Here is a 25,831-nt window from a genome sequence, read left to right on the forward strand (position 1 = left end):
CCCTCGGGCTGGCCCGATCCCGCCCACCTCGGGCTGGCCCAATCAACATCCACGTCGGGGTGGCCCCGTCCGCGCCGCCGTCAGGCCGACCCTTGCCGCGCCCTCCCCGTGCCGCCTTAACCTACACCCGCTTCAGGCCGACGGGGCGGGGCCAGGCCAGTCCCGGGCCTGCCCTCGCCTTCCGGCGGCGGCGCCGGCGGCGGGGGCGTGGCTGCGGCTCGGAGGCGGGACTTCCTGCCCCGCTGGCATAACTTCCCTGGCGGGCCGGAAGTCCTCGCAGAGCGCGGCCGGCGCGTGCGGGGCAGGGTCCGCGCGGGCCGGGGGCGGCGGGCTTGCCTGGGTGGCCTGGTCCGTGGGCCCCGCGATGGCGACCTACACGTGCATCACCTGCCGGGTGGCGTTCGGCGACGCGGAGGTGCAGCGGGCGCACTACAAGAGCGACTGGCACCGCTACAACCTGAAGCGCAAGGTGGCGGCCATGGGCCCGGTGAGCGCCGAGGGCTTCCAGGAGCGCGTGCGGGCGCAGCGGGCCGTGGCGGAGCCGGAGAGCAAGGGCGCGGCCACCTACTGCGCCGTGTGCGGCAAGAGGTTCGCGTCCTTCAACGCCTACGAGAACCACCTGCAGTCGCGGCGGCACGCGGAGCTGGAGAGGGCGGCGGTGCGCGCCGTGAGCCGGCAGGTGCAGCTGAGGAACGCCAAGAACCTGGAGAAGGGGCTGGGCGCGGACGGCGTGGACAAGGACGCCCTGAACGCCGCCATCCAGCAGGCCATCAAGGCCCGGCCGGCCGCGTCCCCCGCCAAGGCCCCCGCGGCGCCCGCGCAGCCGCCCCGGAGCCCCGCGCCCGCGGCCCCCGACAGGCCCCCGCGCCTCCAGTGGTTCGAGCAGCGGGCGAGGAGGCTGGCGAGGCGGCGGCCGGCGGAGGGGCACCCGGACGGGCACCCGGACGGGCACCCGGAGGAGGACGACGACGGTAATGCCCTCCCGAGGCCGGCGCGCACTGCGTCCGCGGTTACCTGTCGCGCACTCGGGCCCGGGCGGCTGGGACACGTTCCCCGACAGGCCCCGGGGACTCCACGGCTCCGGTCGCCCCCGTTTTATTTAACGCTTCACCGTTTTGCCGTCGTTGTCATCGCCGATCCCGGATGTCCGTGCGGGAGTCCATGGAGAGGTCGATAGGTCATGACTGAATAGTTGGAGCTGCTGCTGCTTTCTTTTTCTTTTTCTTTTGATATTTAAGTCCAGTTAACCTATAAGGCATTGCTGGTTCCAGAGGTGGAGGTCAGTGATTCAGGGCCCGTCGCATCGCCCAGGAGCCCTGCCCCCCCACCCTCCTGGGGGCCCTCAGTTCGTTCCCCATGATCAGGGTCTCTTGGGGTTTGTCTCCCTCTCCGATTTCATCTTGTTTTATTTCTTCCTCTAGGAACTTCTGCCTTGTTTATTAAATTCCACGTGAGTGAGGTCATATGATAATTGGCTTTCTCCGAGTTATATTCACTTAGCATGAAACCCTCTGCTTTTAAGGATGTTATTTATTCATGAGAGAGACAGAGAAGTAGAGACACAGGCAGAGGGAGAAGCTGGCCCCCTGCAGGGACACGATCCCAGGACCCCGGCCGGGGTCACGCCCTGAGCCAAAGGCAGATGCTCCACTGCTGAGCCCTCCAGGCGTCCCTCTGTAGGGTTTGGGTTTTTGTTGTTGTTGTTGTTTGTTTTTGGTTTTGGGGGGCGGCTGAATAGCCCATGGTATATATAGAGAGACCGCATCATCTGTCGCTGGGCTTCCAGGTGGTTTTCCCTAGTTTGGCTGTTGTGGACATTGCTGCTGTGAACACTGGGATGTAGGTGCCCCTTTGGACCACTGCATGTGTATCTTTGGGGTAAATACCTAATTAGAGCAATTGCTGGGTCATCGGATAGCTCGATTTTCAGCTTTTTGAGGACCCTTCACTGTTTTCCTCGGTGGCTGCACCAGTTCACATTCCCATCAGTGGTGTATTAAGGGGGTTCCCCTTTCTCCACAGGCTCACCAACATCTGTCATTTCCTGACTTGTTAACTTTAGCCATTCTGACTGGTGGGATCTCGTTGTGGTGCTGATTTGTATTTCCCTGGTGCCGAGGGATGTGGAGCGTTTTCTCACATGTCTGTTGGCCACGTCTGTGTCTTTGAAGAGATGTCTGTTCGTGTCCTCCGCCTGTTTCTTGATTGGATGCTTTGGGTGTTGTTGATGACTTCTGTATTGAATGAGGAGGCATTTGACGTTCGCATAGGAGGGCATGATACCGCCTGCACCAACGAATGTAGGACTTGGGATTCTACTGGGTTTCTAGGTAGGATGGCTCTGCGTCTGATTTAGTTGCTTAAAACAACAAAACGGGGGCTTCAGAATCAACTAGCTAACCTGAAATGTGGAGGTGGAGCCAGCAACCAAGCCTCCTCTTTTTTATGAGCTATTTATTCCCTCCTGCTCTCATCCCACATCCCATTAATATGGATTGTATGTGTTCATATAGGCTTAGGAAGGAAGTACAGACTCCTTCAAGTAGTTTACTGTATGCTGGAAAAGAAAGATTAAGGAGTCTTTAGCGGTACAAGCTCGTCTGTGTGAAGGGACCAGCTAAACTTGAGATCTTAAAAGAGGGTCTGTCCTTGGATGTAGTTAGCATTCTGTCTCCCCAGATGTAAGACTGTACCATCCCTATTTATGAATCATTATGGTTTTTTCGATTGTAGTTACCACTTTCTTAAACTGTTTTTTTTTTTTTAAATCTCTGGCTTGAAGATTGGGAAGATATTGATTCTGATGAAGAGTTGGAATGTGAGGATGCTGACGCCGTGGATGACGTGGAGGAGCAGGACGTAGAGGAGGAGGAGGCTGCGGGAGGCCCCCTCATTGGTGCCATCCCCATAACAGACTGCTTATTTTGTCCCCATCACTCAAGCTCTCTGATGAAGAATGTGGCTCATATGACTAAAGTCCACAGCTTCTTTATTCCCGATATAGAATATCTTTCAGATCTTAAGGGACTGATTAAATATCTGGGTGAGTACAATAATTTTCCTTTTAATGAGGAAATACCACATTATTGGGGGGACAGATTTTAAGGGAACATTCATTTTTTGTTTCTCGTCAGTCTTTTATTGAATTATCTGCTATTTCGTAAAGATAAAGAAATGATGCATGTTTTTTGAATCTTGGAGATAAATTGTGAGCTTTAACCTGGCGGCAGAAAGCTCCTCTTATGTTTTGTCTTCAAATTATTTTTCCAGGAGAGAAAGTTGGTGTTGGGAAGATTTGCTTGTGGTGCAATGAGAAGGGGAAATCCTTCTACTCCACGGAAGCTGTACAGGCACACATGAATGACAAAAGCCACTGTAAGCTCTTCACAGATGGCAATGCTGCTTTGGAATTTGCAGACTTCTATGATTTTAGGTAAGTCTGTGGTTTGTAAGCACAGTGAGGTCATTGTATTTGCATTGATCTTAGGTGTGCCAGTGCTTACCACGTGTCTGGCACAGTACAGTATGTGCTTTATAATTTATAACTCTTCCATATGGGTGATTGTTCCCTCTTGGTTTGTAGATAAGAAACTGACTATGAGAGTTGAACATACACATTTAATATAAGAGATCTGATAGAGAGACGATCTCAGGCCCAAAGTGAAGTTTGTCCGACTTGAAAAACCTTGAAAACGGTTTTTCTTCTTTTGTTGTTTAAAGGGTTAGGAGCTCAGTTTTGCCAGTTACCTTGCAAACAGAGGGACTGAGGTTAGATTTCATCCTTTGGTTTCCCTAAGAGTCCTTGAATCACAAGCAGTCTCCTAAGGTTGGTTGCTGAACGAGGCCCGACCCAGGCATTTGATGGTGACATTATCCCATAGGTGGTTCACCCTTAACTAGAAAGTTGAATAATTCGTCCATGATGCGAGGGATCTGTGCCAGGCACTTTTGAACAGCTAGTTCCCAGTGTCACAGTACCTAGCACAGGTGTCCTGACCTAGCACGGGTGTGCTACACAAGCAGTTGTGTGTAGTTACCATGCCAAGCATGCACAGTCCCCAGATACATGTGTTCAGAAAAGTCCTGGTCTCTTAAATCATCCTTCTGCGTTTTCCTCCTGATTTCTCATTCTTCTTTTGCATTGAACAAAAGGTTTTATTTTAGCCATTTTGGTGGCTGGGTAGTGGTATCCCATTGTGGTTTTAATTTGCATCTCCCTGATAATAATGAATGTAGTTGAGAACCTTTTTATATTAATTGGTCATTTGGATATCTCTGCTGAGGTGTCTGATCAAGTCTTGTCTGTTTCTCTATTGGGATTGGGTTATCTGTCTTAACTTTTAACATTTTGACGTGTAATTCTCCAATTATTTGACGTGTAACTCTCCAATTATTCTCCAATTATCTCCAATTATATACTTGAGAACATTTCTAGGAACACAGAGGTTTTTTTAGAATTGTAGTGTCCAATACGGTAATTACTAGGTATATGCATATGGCTATTTAAGTTAATTAGAAATTAAGTTAAAAATTTAAAAATTAATTTTTTAGTTGCATTACCTAGATTTCAAAGCTCAGTGCTTAAAAGCACATGTGACTCGTAGCTCCTAGCTCCTATATTGGACACACAGGCCTAGAAAGAACTGTGATCACAGAATTCTATTGGAATTCTATTCTAGAACTTGTTCTTAGAATGGTTAAATTGAGGAGAGCTGCATCTCCAGCTCTACATTCTCTTCTGTCTAGCTGGCAACCATCTTAGGAAGAAACAAATAGGTGAAAGAAAGAATTCAGTTATAGATTATTTTCCCAGTCTCTCTTTTTTTTCTTAAGGGTAATTTGATGTTAATAGGAAATTTGAGCAGAAAGCACAGAGATCTCCCATGTAATCTTTGCTCCCCACAACCACACGAGCATGGTAACCTCCCTGGTTATGGACATCCTTCACTAGTGACACATCTGTTGTAGTTGATGAACTCACGCTAGCACCTCCTCATCACCAAGTACATAGCTTACATCGGGGCTCCACTGTTAATGTTGTACATTTTCTAAGTCTGGACATAGGTGCGATGGCGTGTATCTGCCATTACAGTAGCTTACAGCGTCGTGTCACTGCCCTGAAAATCATCTGGAGTCCACCTATTCTTCCTCCTTGTCTTTTCAGACTGGCTTCTTTCACTTAGTAATACACATTTAAGTTTTCTCTGTGTCTTTTCATGGTTCACTAGTTCATTTCTTTTTAGTACCGAATACTATTCCATTGTCTGTCTGGATGTACCACCATTTATCCACTCACCTACTGAAGGATGTTTTGGTTGCTTCTGAGTTTGGGCGATTATGGATAAAGCTGCCGTAGCCATCAGTGTGCAGGTTTTTGTGTTGACATGTTTCCAGGTCCTTTGGATAAATACTAAACAACACAATTGCTGTATCCTGTGGTAAAGAGTATGTTTGATTTTGCACAACCACCAAACTGTCTTGCAAAATGGCTGCATCATTTTGTGTTCCCGCCACCCGTGAATGAGAGTTGTTGCTGCTCCACTTTCTCACCTGTGCTTAGTGTTGTCATATTCTGGATTTTGGCCATTTGAATATACGTGTAGTGTTATCTCATTTGATTTTGCATTTTTCTGGTGACACGCTGTGAAGCATCATTGTCTGCAATCTGTGTTTCTTAGTGAGGTGGCCAGTAAGGTCTTTGCCCCATTTTTAAATCTGATTTGTATTCCCGTTGTTGAGTTTTTTGTGTATTTTGAATAATGGTCCTTTATCAGATATGTCTTCTGCAAATATTTTTTCTCAATCTAACGGCTTGTGTTTGAATTGCCTTGACATTGTCTTCCCCAGAGCAGAAGTTTTTCATTTTAACAAAGTGTCCAACTTACCAACTATTCCTTCCATGGATCGTGCCTTTGGTGGTGTATGTAAAAAGTCCTCATCAAACCCTAAGCCATTTGGATTTTTTTCCCATGTTCTGTTCTAAGCATTCTTACAGTTCTGCGTTTTGCATTTAGGTCTGTGATCCATCTTGAGTTTATAGGTCACTTGCGTGCTTTTTATTACAGAGGATGCACCCAGGTTGGTTCTTCTACTAAACCTTTCAGCTTGCCATGCCTGTAGCTGTATATCCCCTGCTTTGAGGTAGCTAGTGGGTTTGCCATTTTGCAAATACAATTTATCTTTTAACTAAATCTGGGGTGTTAGTCTTTGTATTAATGCCATTATTAATGCCATCATTACAGGAGTAGCTATCCGGATTACAAGGAAGGGGACCACCCTGATGAGACTGAGGAATTGCCTTCAGAAAAGACAGTAGAATATGATGATGAAACCATGGAGTTGATTCTACCTTCTGGTAAGTGCACTTGTCAAAGATAAATAGCTTATTTATTAGGCATGTCACATCAGTCCCCTTCCATACTGAGGAAGATAGTTACTAAACTTTTTAAATTCTATGTTCTCAGACACATAGTAAATTCTGCAGGTTGCCACTTAGCTCTGTGTTGGCTGTTTCATTGAAATTAGATCAATGTTTTTCCTTACTTCTGTTACGATTCCAAGTGCTTTGATCAGTCATTTCCTTTCAAATACATAGACATTTTGCATTTGGTTCTTTATTATTATTATTATTATTGGCTCCTTTAGGTTTTTCTTGTAAGTCATGGCCCCGCTCTTATTCTTTGAACTGGTTCCTGTTTCCTCGTGTTGCTCAGACTTCCAGCTGGTAGTCTGTCCCAGGCGTACCTAACGACAGTGCCCAGTTGCCTCTGTATTCTGATTCTGGTAGGGAGGCAGGGAGTTTGAATTGTGCCTGCTACTTGAGGGAACAAGATTTGACTGAAATGGTGGGTATGAAAAGGTGGGGGGACAAAAGCTATGGGTCTGACCAGCATCCACTATTGCTTCCAGTGTTAGGATTAGCTGATGAGAATGGGAGAAGCTACAGAAGCACCTGTGAGAAGGGACTGGCATGGAGCCATGGAGATAGTAAAGTCCTAATAATACTATTTAGTGAAAGGTGGCTTGATACGTGGGTATATTATTTCATCTTTACAAGCGGGTTAGAGTCCATTAGCCTTATTTGACCTGTGAGCCTGCTGCAATTTAAGTAGGGTGAAGAGTTGACCCAAGACCCTAGTCAGTGAAGCCTTTTTCACGTCTTCCCTACCTGGCTTTGGGAGGTGTGCAGCAACGGTGGGGGCAGGAGCAGCTATCCTGCTCGTGGAGCTGACTGCTCAAGAAACCGTCTTGTATCACGGCTCTTCACGTAGAATAGCACTGCTTAGGTACAGACAGCTCCTTAACTCGGAGTAATCACCTTTGAGGCCAAGGGCAGCTTTAGAGTGTGACGTAGGAGGAAGGGGCGGGCGGAGCCTGACTCTACTCTCCTTGTAATGATGAGGGCGCTGTCAGGCGTGGCATTGTGGCCTGTGCAAGACACAGGAGCAAAAATACATTACAGAAAACCTCTTGTAGTCTTCCTCTGGTGGAAATGTCAGTACACTATAGCAGAAATAAGCTGAATAACTTAATTTCCAGGGCGGGCTCCTTTAGCCCCTTACCTCATGAGCATCCACGTCCTTGACTGGAGAGTGCGATGACCCGGACTGTGCCCGAGTTGACTAAGATGATCCCTGTAGCGTCTGGCGTGTCATTATGAACGGGGGCTTCGTTTTGTGTTGACTCCAGCGTATTCTATACCAGACTGTGCACAATGAGCATATCCTATTTAAGAGATACAGTCTATTTGAGAGAAATTTTCATTTAAACATAAAAGTTTTGCAACTTTACTTAGGGGTCTTTTTTTTGGGGGGGGGTCTAGAAAACACCTTTTCCTAGGATGATTGAGCTAAGATTAGCCAAAGCCCCAAATGGGCGTCTTGTCAGGATACTCTCCTCTCCCACATAGAAATGGTTACTAAGTGCAAATCCTATACAGCCTTTGAATATTTTTTCCTTTGTTTTCTCTTGAACGCTTGTCTATGTCATCATTACTGCTTCCTATGTGTCCATCTCCACTCTGGTGTCCTCTCTACCACCCAGAGCGTACTTCCCAGAACAGACGCCAGTCTGTTTCCTTTTCCTCTGGAATTCCTCCAGGGGGAGCCATTGTTCTTCCGGTAAGTTAGTTTTTCCAGGTGCGACCCCCACCAGGTATCCTGTTCTATCCCTTTACCTGCCCAATGGCAGTTTCCCTCCTCTGGGACTTTGCATGGCTGGTGCTTCTGTCTTACTGCTGCTAAGACTTGGGTTCGCCCCTCCATCAGCTTTTGTGAACTCAGCCCCTGCCCTGAGTGTGGGGAGTCTCCTCTGCTCCTGGGACACTTGCCTATCTGTCGGAACAGTCTTCTCCTTTGTAATTGTTGGCTTGCTTGCCTCTCTTCCCCCTTTACTTTTTTTAAAAGGTCGCTGCTTTCGTCTCAGCACCGGGTCTCAGGCACACGAGAGCCAGATAAATGTTTGTTGACTGAGTAATTGAGGGGTTGGAGGTGACTTTAAAAGGAAAGTAAGGTTGACTGTCTTGGGCCTGACACAGACCAGGAGAAGCAGAGCAGAGGGAACCATTGTGGGCTAAGGGGCCTCGGGCTTGGAATCAGTCAGTGGCCTGCAGCACCGTGCAGCAGATTGCTTGTCTCTACATCCTCATGTAGTCGAAGAAGACAGTGGCATGAGATTAATTTGAAGGTCCAGTTTCCCTGGTTTTTAAAGCCTGGATTCCTTGCTCACTGCTGCTGGCCACCTACTATTAGATAATAAGCCTCAGGACAGGGAGTAGTGAAGAATAGTAAGTGGTTTGGTACCGCCCTTGTAGACACTCCGGCCCTACAAGAGGTACCGCCCTTGTAGACACTCGGGAGAGACGTGAGCAGCAGTACCGCGCAGGCTCCTAACCAGGCCGTCCGCGTTGCTTCGTCTGAATGTGCCGTTTCCTGGGGAAAGGCCATCGTGCTTAGTCCCCTGTGTGGGGTGGCCCAGTTACCTAGGTGTCTGCCTTCAGCTCAGGTCATGGTCTTGAGGTCGTGCGATAGAGTGCTTGCATCAGGGCGCCCTGCTCATCAGAGAGTCAGCTTCACCCTCTGGCCCTCCCCCTGCTCCTGAGCTGCAAGCACACACACTCGCCTTCTCAAAAAAATGAGTGAAATTTTTAATATCACCTGTGTGGCCATGCATGTTTGTTTTTTTAACTGGATGGATGGGCAGGTACATTTTTTCTGTGGAGATACTGTAGTTTTTTAAAAACACCTGTGACCTGGAGAAGAATGAGAGCCACTAATAAAAACAATCTAAGTCCTTCACTAGCTTAGTGGGTCTTCACAGATGATTGGTGAGGCCTTATTAAAGAATTTGTTTAGGGACGCCTGGGTGGCTCAGTGGTTGAGCATCTGTCTGCAGCTCAGGGTGATCCTGGGGTCCGAGTCCCACGTCGGGCTCCCTGTGAAGAGCCTGCTTCTCCCTCTGCCTGTGTCTCTGCCTGTCTCTGTCTCTCATGAATAAATAAATAAAATCTTAAAAAAAGAAAGAATTTGTTTAATAAATAACTTTCTTCATGAATCAGTTTGCTAGTATTCTGAAATTTCTTCCAGGTGGACTGATACCTTGCTTTTCATGTCACCTGTAGTTCCACCGTCTTCTGTTAAAAACTCGCCATCCTTCTGTCCATCTTGATCACAGTGAGACATGATGGTTTCTAGTCCATTGACTTGCCCTCATGTCTCAGTCCTGGTTTAGGAAGTTCTCTAATGAGCCGGGAGAGTGGGAGATCTCTGAGTAGGCCCCGTAACCGAGGAGCAGTATTACAGCAGGATGTCCAGTCCCCTGTTTATGTCTTTGAACGAATCTACCAATCAGAAACCTTTTCAGTTACTCGACTGAGTTAGTATGGATGTTAGCATGAAGCTGATTTGAGAAGGAATCTACTGTGGAAACCTTGGTGACATTTAATCGACCACACTTAGTAGGGTCCACTTTCAGCCGGTTTCAGAAGCGGTCGTTCGGCCATCCTAGATCTAGTCACCAAGGAGTAGGTGATCGGAGAGCCAGTGACAAAGAGCACCCGCAGGGGGCACTGTGAGCATGTATGCGAAGCCTGAGGCCTGGCTCCTCGCTTCCTGGAGTTTACTTCCCTGCTCCTCAGCTCCTGTGGATAAGTTGTTGTGAAAGACGCAGGCAGTGAGCAGCTGGGCAGCCGGATGAAACTGGTGGTGGATCCACGAGAAGATGTAATTAATCTTGGGAAAATTACAGCTGGAGGTCATTTCTTTTCCACTGTCTCTTTGTTAAGTAGGAGCAGACAGTTTTAAAGTGGTTATTGCGATGGTGAAAGGTCGATGGACAGAGTGTGGCTTTGCCATCACTAGGGCATAACCCGTCTCCTGTTTATTGGGCAGTCACACTGTGTTCTAAAAATAATTTTCCGGGACGCCTGGGTGGCTCAGCGGTTGAGCGTCTGCCTTGGGCTCAGGGCTGGATCCCAGGATCCAGGATCAAGTCGCATGTCGGGCTCCCTGCAAGGAGCCGGCTTTTCCCTCTGCCTGTGTCTCTGCCTCTCTCTCTCTCTCTGTCTCTCATGAATAAATAAATAAAAATCTTTAAAAAAATAAAAATAAAAATAATTTTCCTAGATGAGGGCCTTCAAGTTGAGCTGTTCCTGGCACGTTATTCATGGGGCTTCCTGTCATTGACAGGAACTGTGTTTTCAGTTCCCCTGCTGGGGGCACAAACCTTGGCGTTGAGTAATGAACTCAACCCTGAACCCTGAATTTTCAGGGGTGTTCTTCAAAGATGCATATGTCCAAAGTCTGCTTACCATTATACATTGTTTTACTTTGTCCCAGTGACCCAGCATTACCATTACCATTACCAATGATTTTGAGCGTGGCAAACCTAGAGCGTCCTGACCTATTACTATAAATAGAAAATGATAGTGGTGCTGGGGTCTCCTGTAGCAGCCTTCTTTTAAGCTGGAGTCTCGTGTGTCAGCTGCATCGTATCCTTTCCTTGTGGTCTAGAAGCTTTGTTAACTCTTAGGGTGGCTTCCAGAAGATACAGGTTCAAGGGGACAGGTTCATCTCTGCTGGTATCCAACAACCAACTCATCTTTGAATTGAAAGGGTCTTTTTTGGGGGGGAGTCATCTCTTGCATCCTATGAAAGTAAGTACTTTCCCATGTTCGTGTAGCAAGCAAACCTTTCCAGGTGGCTTGCCCCAGCTATCGGGACTTAAAATAACCTGACAGAATTTTTTCATGTAAGTGAAAGGTCTAGATCCTAAAGGCAAATACAGCCATCTGGAGTATTTATAGTCTCCTGTTCATGGTCTTTCTACACAAAAGATTGTGAAAGACCTGGTCTGATATAAGTAAATGTAAGACTCTCCTGGAAGCTGTGCACGTGGTTCGCTGCCGCCACGTGTCCTTCACCCCTTTGCAGCGGGAATGGCAGTTCTGTGCCCGGTGGACACGTGCTGTCGTGGAATTGCTCCCTGTTTGTCTGGGAAGGTACCTGATTATTGTTGCTGTGAGAGAACCACACTTAGTGTCAGATTCGATTGCCCTGGGGTGAGGCTGATACCGCTGTGCCAGGACCACCTTGTGAGAGCCCCTGCTGCGAGGGCGCCCGAGTCAGGGAGCCGCTCTGCCCCCTTCGCTTTCCTGCTGTGCAGCTGAGGCTGGGTACATGCTTCCTGGAACGGGCCGGGGAATCCACAGTGACTCGTCTCTGAAAGCATGGTGGGCCTGCAGAGTTTTACTAGATTCTGCTAATAAGCAAAAGCTGTAGAGGGAATGCAGTTTAATCATCCTTTAGAATTCTGGCTCCCAGGTGATTTCTGTCACATAGAAAACAACAGGGCAGGGTTTCTAAGCGTGGGACCTTTTAGGCCACATGACTGTTGTGGAGGACTGTCCTGTGCACTGCAGGATGTTTAGCAGAACCCTTGACCTCTGTCTGCTAGCCGCTAGCCCGCCTCCTCCAGGTATAACCACCAGCAGTGTCTCCAGATGTCCCTGGAGGTAAAGAAATCAGCAGCTTGAGAACTACCACTACGGAGAATTTAGGCAGAAGAAAGGTGGATTGGTTTTTTTGTTCTAGACCCAGACTGTGACTTTTAGGTTTTGAACATCAGGGTTATTATGTGCTTTATCTTTGTATTAAAAAGTTTCTGGCCCTATTATCCATATTAGCAGGTGTTGCTGTGTTAATCGGTAGAGAAGCATACACAGCAGATGCTGAGTGTTTCAAGTAACAGTGACTTGCCATTCTCTTTTTTTAAAAGTCCCTCTCTTTTTTGGTGGGCACTTGATGGGATGAGCACTGGGTGTTATTTTGTATGTTGGCAAATTGAACACCAATAAAAAATAAATTCATTATTAAAAAAGTAAAAAATAAAAAAATTAAAATCCCCCTATTTTTTGATTTTCCGTGTCTCATTTTCTAATATGCTACTTCATTTTTATTTTTTAGCGGATAGAACTTTGTTTCTTCTGGCTGTCCATTTTCCAGCTAGAAACCCTTGAAAGTCTGATTTAGAAAGTCCTTGCTCTACCTTGAAATATTATCCAGTTCAGCATCTCCATCTTGCTTCTTTGAAAAACAGGTGCCAGAGTGGGTCACCGCTCCTTGATGAGATACTACAAACAGCGATTTGGCTTGTCACGGGCTGTGGCAGTTGCTAAGAATCAGAAGGCCGTGGGCCGGATACTGCAGCAGTACAGAGCCCTGGGATGGACCGGCAGCACAGGTGTGTGGGTACCACCGTGGACCAGCCCAGGGCCTCCTAGGACCCGAGGGGCTTGGATGGAGTCCTTTCCATTGATGTCCTTATGGGTCCTCCCTAAAGGAAACGGAACTTCTTGGCTCTGGGGCCTTATGTTACTACTTGATATGTTTATGGCAATAAACCCAAAGCTCTATTACTTAAAAACTTCATATTTCTGGCACGGTAACTTTCTAAAATGGCATATAATAGTAGTTACAGAAATAAGTACTTGGTAGTCAACAAAGGTGGAAATTATCCTGGAGGTTATACGGAGGACTTAACTAGTGTCCTTGGGGCAAACAGCTCGAGTTACGGAGTCAGACTCGACTTACCTGATTTACTAGGTGGTTCTTACATGAGGAACATGAGTAATTTAAGTGACCAAAGCCTCTGTTTCCTCATTTATAAAATGGGGGCAAGAACAGGACCCCCTGGCAGATCTGTGGGTTGCCTGTCCTAACGCATGTGCTACAGCAGCTCAGTGCTTAGATCTTCGGGGAGACCATCAGCTCACTGGGGCCTGGAGCAGACGGGGGGAGCTCCCTGAGGTGGGCATGGAAAGTCCTAGATGGATAAGCTCCGTGTGCAGTGCCTCTGTGCTTAGTTACACTGGCTTCCTGGCCCGCGGCTGCCACTTAGGTCTAGCAGACGCTGACTTCATCTTACTCTTGTCAGGAACTGTCACCTGACTCAGTTTATAGTGTCTGCCTTTCTCTGTCACCTTTGATGAGTGGGGCATTACCTCTGGGGCTTACAGACCCGTCCAGGTGACGGGAACTAGTGAGGCTTGTCCCAGAGACACGTGTGCGAGTACAGGTGGTTGTAGCTCTGGGCACGTATAACCCCCACGCGCTACGTGGAGACCCCAGGTCAGCGCCCTTCTTCACAGTAAGAACCTGGTTACCACGCCCCCCATCCTCCAGTTAGATCTGAGAGTCTCTCTCACGATTGGGGTTTTTTCCTGATCACAAATAACAAACCTTTGCCCCATTTCTTGTCCCCTCTGCAACCCCAGGAGCAGCTCTTCTGCATGAGCGGGACATGCAGTACGTCCAGAGGATGAAATCGAAGTGGATGCTGAAGACCGGAATGAAGAACAATGCCACCAAGCAGATGCACTTCAGGCCCCAAGTGAGGTTCTGAGGGTCCCCGAGGATTGAGTGGTGTGTGTCCTGCGCAGGTGCGCTTCCTGAGGCCCGGACACAGCCGGATTAGATGACAGGCCCTTTTTGCTGCTACTTGTCCCTGTTCTTTATCTGTTCTTACCTAAGAATAAAAGTCAGAATCCTGTCGGCTTTTAGCTGTCATTTTTGGACAGGGGTTAAAGGTGATGTTTTCACAAAGTGCGGGCCGTGCCTGCTGGGCTCTGGGAGCCAGACTGCTGCCTAGCGGAAGCTTTCCAGCCTCAGCTTTTGATTCCTGGCTGTCAGAATGACATGGGAGAGCAGGAGTGACTTGTCCTCTCCACACGTGTGGTTGGACTTTGGGAGGAGTAACTCCACCTTGCCCTGGCACCGGAACCCCCAGAAGGGGGCTGGGAAGCTACGAGGAAGGCGAATGTCCTCGTTTGAGCGTGTTACGGCTCGTGACGTGGCGCAGGTCACTCTCCTTGAGTTCGGGCGGGTTGGCGTGTCGTCGGCCGGCCGTAAAGGTTCTTTACTTGTAGATGTGAATGCGCAAAGGTGCCCTGCTGCGCCCTCAGGCTCGGTTTCCAGACCTACCTTTACTCGAGCAGTTAGTTGAGGAAGAAAATAACGTAAAATGTTTAGACCTCACTTTTGGAACAAAAGCCGGCCTCAGGGCTCAGCACGAGGGGGCTCCCTGTCCGGGTGGCTCAGGGGAGTCTCGGCAGAGATGGGCTTCGCCGCGGAGCTCAAACCCCTCGAGCTATCCCGTGACTCGGGAAGAGCGACTTGGTTTTTCCGTGTGTGCAAGGGGGTGTTCGTTCCCTCCCTGGAGGGGAGGTAAAGAGGGGCTGAAGGGGAGGGGGCTGAAGAGGTAAGTGTTAAGGTTCTTCTCCCTTAGAGAGCAAGCCTGCTCCAGCAAGGACGTGGCGCTGCCGCGGGAGCGGTGTGTCTGCGGAGCGGCCGCCGGGGAGCGCTGGCCCTTACCACGTGCCCACTGGCCCTCTCAGCAGACCTAGGGCTTCTGTAAACCTCGGGTGCAGAGTGCAGTTAATTGTGTTTCCTCGGTGCACAGGTTCGCTCTCACTAACCACGGAGGGCTCCCTGGCCGTAAAGATCTTCCTTCATCCTGTTTTCCGACATTGTTCTCACACAGCGACCTGTTCCCCGGTGTTTGACACGTCTCTAAATCTACGTCCTGGGAAAAGGATGTCCTGCTCCACAGGTGCTGTGTTTCTAAGCTACACTTCACTGAACGTACATGACACCGCGCCGTAGCTTTTGTCGTCTTTGTTTCCCATTCAACATTTTGTCACTCGGCGCGACATGCAGAGATGATTGCCGCGGACACCTGCTGTCTCCAGCCCCCGTTACCAGCCCGGCACAGTCTGTGTGCCTTGTCTGTATACACACCCCTTAACTTTGGGGTGTCCTTACCTGGGGAGAGTAATGACGGTGTTGGCCGACCAGTAAAGTACTCCCTGCACTTAGCACGCAATTTCATCTCACTTCTCTCCACATCATAATTTTATAAAACACAGGTTCTTTGCCTTTGGGAAGGAGGGCACAGAAAAAATACACATCATCCATGCAGTCCTAAAAGTTTTTTCTTAACGATGAGGACTTTTAAGATTACTTTTCTGAGCCACTTTCAAATAGGCGATACAGTATTCTCCGCTACGTTCCCCATGCTCACCCCGTGACTTACGAAGGTTTCCACTCTGACCCCCTGCACCCATGCATTTCCTTGTGATCGAATCCAGAATGAATCCAAATTAACCCGAAAGTGAATCTTGAGTAAATCAGATTCCTGTAGCTGTTTCCCCTCAGTGCCTGTTCCTTTAAGTCCGTCGCCCGAGCTTGCAGTGGGCAGCAGATCCTATCAGGCCTTCCTCCGCGCCAAGGCTGCTGCGGCTGCTGTGACTCGCATGGAGCCGCCTCCCGGGAGCGCACCCAGGACCAGATGGCCCCGGCAAGGGGGTTCGTCTGGCGTTAGCCCGAGACCTCAAGGCTGGGATCAGCAGTGGGAGAGCATTGCCTTGTCCGTGTGCATGAAACCACGGCCCTGGCGGCCCCCGCACCTCCTCTGCAGGCTAGCCACAGGCTCGATGTGCTCTTTCTGCTTTGCCGAGTGTGGATTTGTTCCAGGGAGTGGAAAGGGCCGTCACGCGCCACCTTGCCTCTCAGCTGAGAGGTGTAGGGGCTGCTGCTTCACAGCTGAGGGAACAGACTCCAGGAGGTTGGGTGACTTGTTCAGGGAGGCTCAGGGAACCAGACCGGGTGAAGCCTGGCGCAGCACTCTCAGCATCGCGGCACTGCGGCAGCAGCGTCCCGTCTGGGGAGCGCTCTGGGGGGCCACGGGCCTTTACACAAGCCTGTTAAACCCGCAGCAAACCCCGAAAAGGGTCTTGGTCTAAATCTAGAAAGACCTGGAATTTAACGCCCTGCATATGATGCAAGCACAAGTAACATAAATATCAGCACGCGCCAAGGAAAAGACCTTTTCTTTCCTAGATTGTGAACATATTTTGCCCCCAACCTCTTTCCCTATTTGTGGACTCCTACTTCCGCTGTTTTCCCCCACCTTAGTCATTTCTAAACTGTTGAGATCCCGTTGGGTAGTGTTAATTTGGAATCCGCAATAATCCGTTTGCAGGGGACCAGGTGAGAGCTGTGCCGCTGGCCCTGCGTGTGCGACATCCTCGCGAGGGAGGTGCTGCTAGTCCTGGCGAGCTCGAAAAGTGCTCAGAGGAAGGCGACGTGCTTAGGCTCATCGGCGACGGCACCAAGTCATGACGCGGAGATGAGGGCGATTGGGTCAGCTTGTGTATCCCACAGACCTTTGAGTTTTCCAATACAACGTACTGACGATCACCTGTGGGGCCGCCTGGGGCAGCCCGTGTTGCCAAATCCGTCTTCCCTCTTCCCGGCCACACACTGTTACCCAGGGTCCCGGGAGGCGGGCTCTGCTCGCGTGGCTGGATGGGGGTCCACGGGTGGGAGCAGGGGTGACGGGCGCGAGGCGAGCGCCATCCCCTCCACCGCGAGACCTGCTGCATGTTAGAATCCGCCCGTCTCCTCCGCGGCTGGACGTGAGGGGCCGGGGACGGGTGGCGCGGGAGGAAGCCGGTCCCCAGGAGGCTCGGGGACCTTGCCCAGGTCCCCACACACTCCCCGGGCCGTGGGGCAGGACCGCCGTTCCTTATGTTCCGGGGGGCCTGCCCTCAGCCGGGCGCAGGGGAAGGGCCTCCAGGTGGTTCGGGATCTTGTCGATACTTTCCACGTCCTCTCTCCCGTATTCTTTTGGAGACCGTACAGACTGGAAGCTACCGTTTTAGGTGGCAGCTTCACGACGTGCTGCTAACCACTTGCCCGTCGTCTCCCTCCTTGAGGCCGGGTTGGCCTCCGCGACTCCATCGTTACCAGTAAAATGCAGAAGAGACGCTGCTGACTCGAGAAGCCGCAGAAGGCAGTCGGCTCCCGCCTGGCCTCCTTGCACACCCGACCACCTAGAGTCCTGAGCTCCGCCGAGGGCACGCTGTATAAAAGCCCAGGCCACGGCGGAAGTCCCTGGAAGAGCCGCAGTCGGTTGGCTGAACCTGCCGAGCCCCAGGCAGCACGGGCACCGCGGCCGGCGTCTACGGGCACCGTCGGTCAAACCCGGTGCGGTCCAGCCTCGACCCTGGCAGGACCTGCCGTCATCTGATGGCAAGCACACGACACATCCTAAGCGAGGCCCACCCAGGGGAGACCTTCCAAGACCCCCACCCCACAGAACCATGAGCTTAATAGTCATTTCACAGCAGCGGTAGTAACCGGGCACCTCACCGTGACACTGTCACACGGTCTACATGACTTTGATTTCCATGTATCACCCGATGGTGTTTTCCTGTCAATATGCTTTTAAGGGCACGGACTTTACGTGCATCGTATTCCCTGATTATTCCAGCACCCACAAGAGGTAGATACGTTATTCCCGTTTCACGGCTGAAGGATCTGGGGCATAAAAGCCCAAGGTCATGCTGCTCTTAATCGCTCGATGGTCTGTGCTGAAAAATGAAAGGCTGCCTGACTCCTGGAGTTTCACCCTTTGGTGACACATTGAGGTGACCTCAGTAGCCCCACCACCCCACCTCTTCCCTCGCTCTAGCGGCCAAGAGCCTGGATGCTCGTGGTGGTCTAAGGCTGACCCACCTTGAAAGCACGGAAATGCCCGTTTCCCCACGTTGTCTGTGCTGTCCCCATGGCACTCCCCAAAGTCCGACTTTTTCAGCTCCTTCAAAACATAATAAACTTCTAATATGAACTGTTTGCCGAGTAAACACGTGCGTCTCTTTAGAGGGGAAGAATGCATCTATATTTAGTGTGTGCCTGAATCTATATTAGAAGCATTAAAACTACTCCCAAAGCCTCACATTTATGTTTTCTTAAAGAAATCTATAATTTCGGTTTCATCGAGTAAGACCTGTAAATCCTAGATCCGAGGCGTTTGTTCGGATACCGCGTCCTCGTGTTTTGTTCTTGCCCCACTTGGTACCCATCCTCGGGGCCGACCTCGCCGGGGCTGCTGGGCCCCGGACGTGTCACCCGGCCCACGATTACCCGCCCTATAGACCTAGCATCCGCAGACGTAGAAAATGGGCTGTATTTGTGAAAGCGAGGTGTTTTCGTTTTCCTGAAGAGGTTTTTGTGGGCCGGGTGCCGCCGGATGAGAACGTCACCCTGGCAGTCAGTGGAAGCTACTGTGACGTCTGCTGGGACCCAGACCCTCCCCACAAAATCTCTCTCCTGTCCCTCCTCCAAGTGAATGAAGTGTATCTGGATGACTTGGTAATGCAGTCTTTCATCTTTATTTCCTGGAAAGAAACGCAAAAACTGGTGAGAATTCGTTAGGAACAACAGCTGGAACAAAGGACTTACCAAGTGGCAGGGTCTTCAGGACGTGCTTTCCGTCGTATGAATTCGGTGCGTCCCCACGACGGTGTCGCCTCTGGGATTGGAAGCAGTGGCCTCCAGGTGGGCACCTGAGGCAGGAAGACGCCTCCTTGGCTACGACGCGGCCAGGCTGGCCCGTGACCCAGCAGGGAGGGCTCCAGGTGCGGTGCTTGTTCACCCCGGCGCCCTCGGCCCCAGGACCCGTTTCCACTTCTGAGGAGTATCGATGACCTGCAGAGCTTTAGTGTTTGTTGGCTGCGTCCCCCGGTGGGCGCCCTGTTAGGAGTGAACACGGGGAGACCGCAAGGTGTCCGCAAGGTGTCCGCTAGCCTAGTGTAAGATAACGGGATCCTTCCCTGTTAACCTGCCGTCTGCTCGTGAAGGATAACCGTGCTTCCCTAGAACAGCCGTGGTGGGAAGGGTGGTCCGGTCCAGATTTTCTGCAAACACCTCCCACGTCCAGTGGAACAGCAGGCGTCCGACTGTCAATCCGCTCCTGTGTTCTGTGTGTGCTGCACGTGCATCATGTGCTCCTGGACACCCCGCTGAGGCCTAGTGAGACACCAGGGGTGCGAAAGGCAAGCACCACCCACTTACACTCTCCTAGAAGCGGCTTCCACCTCGCCTGGCCGCTGCAGAGGCCCCGCACCTCACTTTGAGTAGCCCTGCTCTGTGCCACCCCAGCCTCCCCGGCCTCCCCAGGCCTCCCCAGCACAGGGGCGGTCTGACGGTGAGCACTCCTTAAGGAGCACCGAGGCCTTGGCCCGCAGGCTGCTCTGCAGGGGCTGGGGTGCACGGAGGCCGAGGGGTGCCCTGGCCCTGCCTTGGTCGCCCACACCCTGTGTCGCTCCCTTGGGGGCCTCCGCCTCCAGCTGCTTTCGGGGGGCTGCAGGGATGGAGCAGGCATGCAGACCTCGGCGCCAGGTGTCAGGGCGCCCGGAGCAGGGAGCCAGGCAGCAGGGCTTCTGTCCCCACGGCCGGCAGGGAGCAGGGAGTGGAGGGGACGGGAGGGGACAGGAAGGGAGCCCCGCAGCAGACACGTGCCTCCCCGTGTGCACCAGGCCAGGCTGCAAGTCCGGTCAGGAGGCCACGCCCCGGGTTCCAGGGAGCCTCTGGGGCCAGGAGACCGTGAGGATGGCGGCCACGCTCCCCAGGGACAGCAGCACCCCATTTGCCCTGCGCCTTGGAAGTGGCCCCAAGTCACAAAGCCCCTTTCAGGAGTGCCTGGGGGCCCAGGCTGACTTGAGCTCGGGGGGACCCCGGGTGGGGATGGAGCCCTGGGCCGCCCTGTGCTCAGGATGCCAGCCTGGGAGCCCCCCCGCAGCTCCCCCTCCCTCTCTCTCACATAAACGAATCTTAAAAAATAAAGAAAGAAATCCATGCTGAGAGCCCCGGGGACCTGTGGCCTGAGAGCTCCGGGGTCCCGGGGTCTGCAGGTGGGGACCTGGGGTCTGAGAGCTCCAGGCCTGGGGTCTACAGGTGGGGACCTGGGGTCTGCAGGTGAGCCCTGGGGGCGGCCGAGTGCCGCTGCCCGGCGCCAAGCTCGGGCCGAGTCCGTGCCCTTTCGTGCCATTCTTTTGACGTCACGAGCAAGCAGCAGACATGTCCATATCCAGAAAGCTCTGTACGGCTTCCTGCCTCCCAGCCAGCGTGATGGGAGCCGGGGGTTGGGGCGGGGGCCCTCAGGGTCGTGGGCAGACGCCGTCACCGAGGGCGGGGTGGGGTCACCCACGGGCCGGCGTGTCACATTCTCGATTTTGTTTCGACAAATGTCTTGATGAGCGTGTAGAAGGTCGGTACGTGGTCTGGAGGACCCCCCCCCCGCCCAGGACCCTAACCTGAATAGTGAAGATGGGGGAGCCCGCAGTTCGGATGACGACGCGGCCCGAGGGGGTCGGCGCTGAACACGCGGTCCCGGGGGAGCCTCCGCGTGGGGCCTGCACCGAAGCTGCGTGGCCCCCAGGTCCGACCTCCACAATCTCCAAGACGCGTGTCGTTTAAGGATAAGATCCTGTGAGTCGATGCCCAACGACACGGGAGGATCTCGGCTCCCCGCAAGCAACATCTGAAGAATTTATCAGAATTTGAAATCACACGAGTTTCTGATGAGGCTCGAGGCTCTAGAGAAACCGTTTCAATCTCCGGCTTTTCTGGGATTTTATAATAATCTGTAGCTTCAAAGATAAAAAATAATAATAATAATGATTTTTTTTTCAGCCTCCACCGATATTGTCAGCCTGAGTCCAGCGGGAGAGGTGTCACGTTGACCTGGACATCACACTTAACACGAATTGGTAGGCACTTTATTCGTTGATTCCAAGTTGAGGACGTATAATGGATGATGGCAACAGGCCGGTCGGGTCGCCGGTGTCCGGGTTACAACGTCCCCTCCCTGGCCGGGCCAGTAATGTCTGCTCGTCTGCTCGGAGGAGACGGGCAAGTAGAAAGGTCACCTCTCTGTGCCGCTGACCTCAGTTACCTCGGTGGCTCACGGCTTCTCTCCTGTTCTCTGTCTCCCTCCACCTCCCTCCCCTGCTTCCCTCCCTCCTGTTGTCCCACCTGCCGTGGCTCCTTCTCCGCTTTCATTCTCTAGGATCCATTTAGGAAAAGTAATTACAATCGCACCAGTCGCTGGAGCCAGGGCTTCTCCGAGATCCCCGGACCACGGTGTGAGGACCACGCAGACGGGGCCCCTGGGGCCTCTGGTCTTCACGGGGACGGACTGCAGCAGGCGCTGGTAGCGGGTGCAAATCCCGAGCGTCTGGCCGGCCTCCGGCTGGAGGTGCTCACCTCCCCCCCCCACTGCAGGACTGCTGACCTTCGGGGGCTCCCCGGGGTCTGCTGGAGGATGGCCATGAGGGGAGGGAGCTGGCCGGCCCGCCGCCCTCTGCACTGGGGCTCACCCTGTGGCTCCATGGGACGAGGCCGAGGGCGCCCCCGGCTGCGGAGCCGTCGGGCCTGGCCTGAGGCCCTTACCCCGGGTGCACGTGGGTCCCCCCTGCCCCCCCACTCCCTCCTCTACTTCCTTAGGGGCAGAGCCTGGCCTGATGTCTGGGGAAGCAGCAGAATTGCTGCGGCCGGCCAGGAAGGCCCGAGGTGAGCTCCTGGGGCCGGGCGGGCAGCGGGGCAGCACCTGAGCCGGCGGACAAGCCACGGCGGTCACCGGGCGGCAGCTGGGCCCCACGGGGGGCGGGTGCTGATGTGGTGGACTTGGGGGTTTGCTGCTCCTGCCGTGAAGGGACGTGGAGACAGGCTGCGCCACCCGTCAGCACCCCAAGCCTGCCGGTGAAGGCCCAGGGCCTCGTGGGCTTCCTCCGCCCCCGCAGCCAGAGGCCGGGAAAAGCCAGGGCCCAGCCTGCGACGTTCTTACAAGACCTGCGCAGCGGGAGGGACACGTCGGCTTTGTCACGGTCAGGGCGCCGGGGCACTGATGTCGTGTCTGGGGCTCACAAGTCCCGGAGCCACACAGACCCCTGAGCCCCCGAGCCTAGGGAGCCCACTGCTCCCTAGGAAGCTAGTGCGGCGCCCCCGAGGCTGATGCGGGACCGCACCATCAGGCTGTGCCCCCTGACACCAGGCCTGCTGCGAGAGAGCGCCAGCAGCGACACCCCACGGGCCAGATGGACCCCACTCAGGTCCCACTCACGTCGGCTGCACAGTTGCGGCAGGGCCCGCATGGCTCGTGAAGCCCGCCGTGGGTTTCCTTCGGCTCTTTCCATGAAAAGTCTGCTGACCTCTGAACTGGAGTCAAATCCTCACAAAACCCAGCGGGAAGAGCGCCAGTCCCGAGGGGGGAAGGCGGGGAATGTACTACACCAGAAAGGTGGGGGGCCTGGCCGCGAGCAGGGGCAGGAGCACGGGGAGCACGGAGGGTGCGGGCCTGACTTCCGAGCATCTGACGATTAAGGGGAGGGAATCCAGTTGGATACGGGACAGTTTTCGGGCCCGCGAGCGCTCTCCTCTCAGATACGGGATTTAGCACTCCTGGTGGGCTCTTGGAGCCTAGGGGAGCAGTGCCCAGTAAGCGGAGGAGCTAAGTGGGCAAGGCTTTGGCAGACGGTGGAGAAAAAGATCAAAGGCTCAAGGAAATGGGCCTGCTAGGGAGGATGCACTCTGGAGACCTGTGGACTATGCCAGGTCCCTAAGCTCAGAGGCGTCCAGAGGATACCGCTTACCCGGGATGTGAGGAATGAGCCGGTGACAGGGTAAGCCTCACAGAGCAACTCAGGGCAGGGCTGAAATGATAAAAGATGGCATTCTAGGACGAGGCTCCCTGAAAGCAGGGATAAGATCTCAGAGTGACCGAGCCCAGGTGGCAAAACTGGGACATCAGGAGCGAGGAGGATGCTGTTGTCATGAGGGGCAAGAGGCCCTTGGGCATGGAGAGCAACAGAGAGAATGGAGACGACGTGGTGTCCTTAGAGGCCGGATAGAGGGGTGGCCAACAGGGAAACACTAACAAACACCCCACTGAAAGGTAAGGCCAGTTTCCAGACCTGAGCCTGTCCTTTGACCCAGAACCTGTTGCCTGAAGGAAAGGCTGGTTGGAGGAAGGGTTCTGCTACACAGTGGCAGGTGCGAGTGGTAATAATGTCCTAGCTTTTGCCCTGCGGGGTCTGTGGCCATTTCCTTTAGTAACTAATGGGGGAAAAGGCAATTCCAGGTATTTCAAGGACTCTTGGGCATGGTAATCTCCACTGATACTCAAGGATTTTTATTTTATGTTTCATCACGGCCCTTTGCTCAAGTGGGGGCCTCCGGGAGGTAGGTAATAAGAAACCCAAGCCCCGTCTAGTTTACAGTGGGTTCTTGGGATGCACAGATCCCCTGTGTGATTGCTCAATCTCTTAATTGAAGTGGATGTCTTTAGTAGTGGTCACAATCCCCTTCTTGGTTCACAGAGTAAGATGCTGCAGTGAAGAAGGCCACACGGAAGCCTCTGAAGCTTTCCCATTGTGATCAAGAGGGTAGATGGAAAACAACACCACATCTTAACCCTGCAAGGGTCGTGGTCTCCATCACGTCCTCATCTAATTCGCCATTCTTCCTTGGTCAAAACCAGAGATCCTGGTTATCGAGAGTGGACCAACCACCATCAGGTCAGCTAATTATCTGACGCTCCTACCGCCGCTACTGAGCATCTGAACTTGTAGCAAGAGAAATCAAGACCGAGGCCTCAATACAACACCCTTCCCTGCAGAGACCAACTAGTTACTTGTCAGCAACTTGACTACCGGGATCCTTTTGGATGTGAAAAGTGACACTGATGTATCTTGGCCGGAACTGGGACCTATTCGAGAAATGACTTTCCCTCTTCTGCCCACAGGGAGTTCGCCAGCACGACCCTCTATGAGTTTATGAGATTATGTGATAAACGGATGTGCAGTCCTGAATAATGTTACCCTGGACCAAGTATCCCAGTGGATAGCAAGAGAGGAGCTACGGTGGGCCCAAGTCCTTCAGTTAATGCAAATGCTTTATACTTTAGTGCGGTACCAGTAGTTTGTTTTTGCTTTTGTTTTGCTTGCCTGAGAAGACGCATCTGGAAAAATGTTTCTATGGCTGATGTCAAAGAAATTACTGCCTAGGTTTCCTTCTAGGGGTTTTCCTCGGGCGTGGGGGTGGGGGTGGGGTGGGGTTCACAATTAGATCTTTAATCAATTTTGAGTTCATTTTTGTATATGGTATAAGAGAGTGGTCAAGTTTCACTCTTTTACATGTAGCTGTCCAGTTTTCCCAGCACCGTTTGTTGAAGAGACTTTTTCCTATTATATATTCTCACCTCCTTCATCATAGATTAATTGACCATCTAAGTATGGGTTTATTTGTGTGCAGTCTATTCTGTTCCACGGACCTATGTGTCTATTTTGTGTCAGTACCATACTGTTTTGTTTAATTAAAAAATGGGCAGAAGACCCCGATAGACATTTTTCCCAAAGAAGGCATACAGACGGCCAACGAGCACATGAAAAGATGCTCAGCATCACTCACCATCAGGGAAATGCAAATTAAAACTGCAGTGAGATACCACTTGATACCTGGCAGGGTGGCTAGAGTAAAAAAGACAAGAAATAACAAGTATCGGTGAGCGCATGGTGCACTGTGGATAAAAACACAAGTTAGTACAGCCACTATGGAAAACACTATGGAGGCTTCTCAAAAAAAAATAAATATAAGAGGGACGCCTGGGGGGCTCAGTGGCTTAGCACCTGCCTTTAGCCCAGGGCGTGACCCCGGGGTCCTGGGATCGAGTCCCACATCGGGCTCCCTGCATGGAGCCTGCTTCTCCCTCTGCCTGTGTCTCTGCCTCTCTGTGTGTGTGTCTCATGAATAAATAAATAAAATCTTAAAAAAATATATATAAGTATATACCTTGTCACCCAGTAATTCCACTACTGGGTATTTACCCAAAGAAAATAAAACATTTATTCAAAAAGCTACATGCACCCTCTGTTTACCGCAGCGTTATTTCCAATAGCCGAGCTGTGGAAGCAGCCCAAGTGTCCATCACAGATGAATGGATAAAGAAGAGGTGGTGTATACACGATGGAGTATTAGCCATAAAAATGAGATCTTGCCATTTGTAACAACCATGGATGGACCTAGAACGTATAATGCCGAGTGAAATAAGTCGGAGAAAAAAAAAAGACAAATACCATATGCTTTCACCCCTATACGGAATCTTAAAAAACAAAATGAATAAACAAGCAAAGAAGGAAAAAGACAACCAACAACAAAAAACCAGACTGTTAAGTACAGAGAACCAACGGGTGGCTGCCAGGCGGAAGGTGGGGGGTGAGAGATGGGGTGAAATAAAGGGGATTAAGAGGTACAAAATTCCCGTTACAAAATAAATAAGTCACAGAGATGAAAACTGTAGCATAGGGAATACAGTCAATAAGATCGTAGTAACACTGTTTGGTGACAGGTCCCTTGGCTCATGGTCGTGAGTGCTGGGTAATGTATGGAATCGTTGAATTACTATGTTGTACACCTAAAACTAATATGACACTGCG

General features: G+C 51.7%; 1 protein-coding gene across 1 annotated transcript; it reads left to right on the forward strand.

The window, feature by feature from the left end:
- The first annotated feature begins 262 nt into the window (after positions 1–262).
- Positions 263–14,046, forward strand: ZNF622 (zinc finger protein 622). Its single transcript, XM_025436388.3, has 6 exons — positions 263–971; positions 2,783–3,043; positions 3,271–3,433; positions 6,243–6,355; positions 12,595–12,738; positions 13,772–14,046. Exons 1-6 carry the CDS (start codon positions 365–367, stop codon positions 13,897–13,899), a joined length of 1,416 nt encoding a protein of 471 aa, XP_025292173.1. The 5' UTR covers positions 263–364; the 3' UTR covers positions 13,900–14,046.
- The last annotated feature ends 11,785 nt before the right edge of the window (positions 14,047–25,831 follow it).

Source organism: Canis lupus, chromosome 4, assembly GCF_003254725.2.
Source record: "Canis lupus dingo isolate Sandy chromosome 4, ASM325472v2, whole genome shotgun sequence".
Classification (NCBI taxonomy): Eukaryota; Metazoa; Chordata; class Mammalia; order Carnivora; family Canidae; genus Canis; species Canis lupus.

Excerpts from the sequence above, each read along its gene's own strand:
- ZNF622 (XM_025436388.3), top strand. The coding sequence starts at position 365 with ATGGCGACCTACACGTGCATCACCTGCCGGGTGGCGTTCGGCGACGCG. Across the intron at positions 972-2,782 it reads CCCGGAGGAGGACGACGACG|ATTGGGAAGATATTGATTCT; the intron begins GTAATGCCCTCC and ends TCTGGCTTGAAG. Across the intron at positions 12,739-13,771 it reads GGGATGGACCGGCAGCACAG|GAGCAGCTCTTCTGCATGAG; the intron begins GTGTGTGGGTAC and ends CTGCAACCCCAG.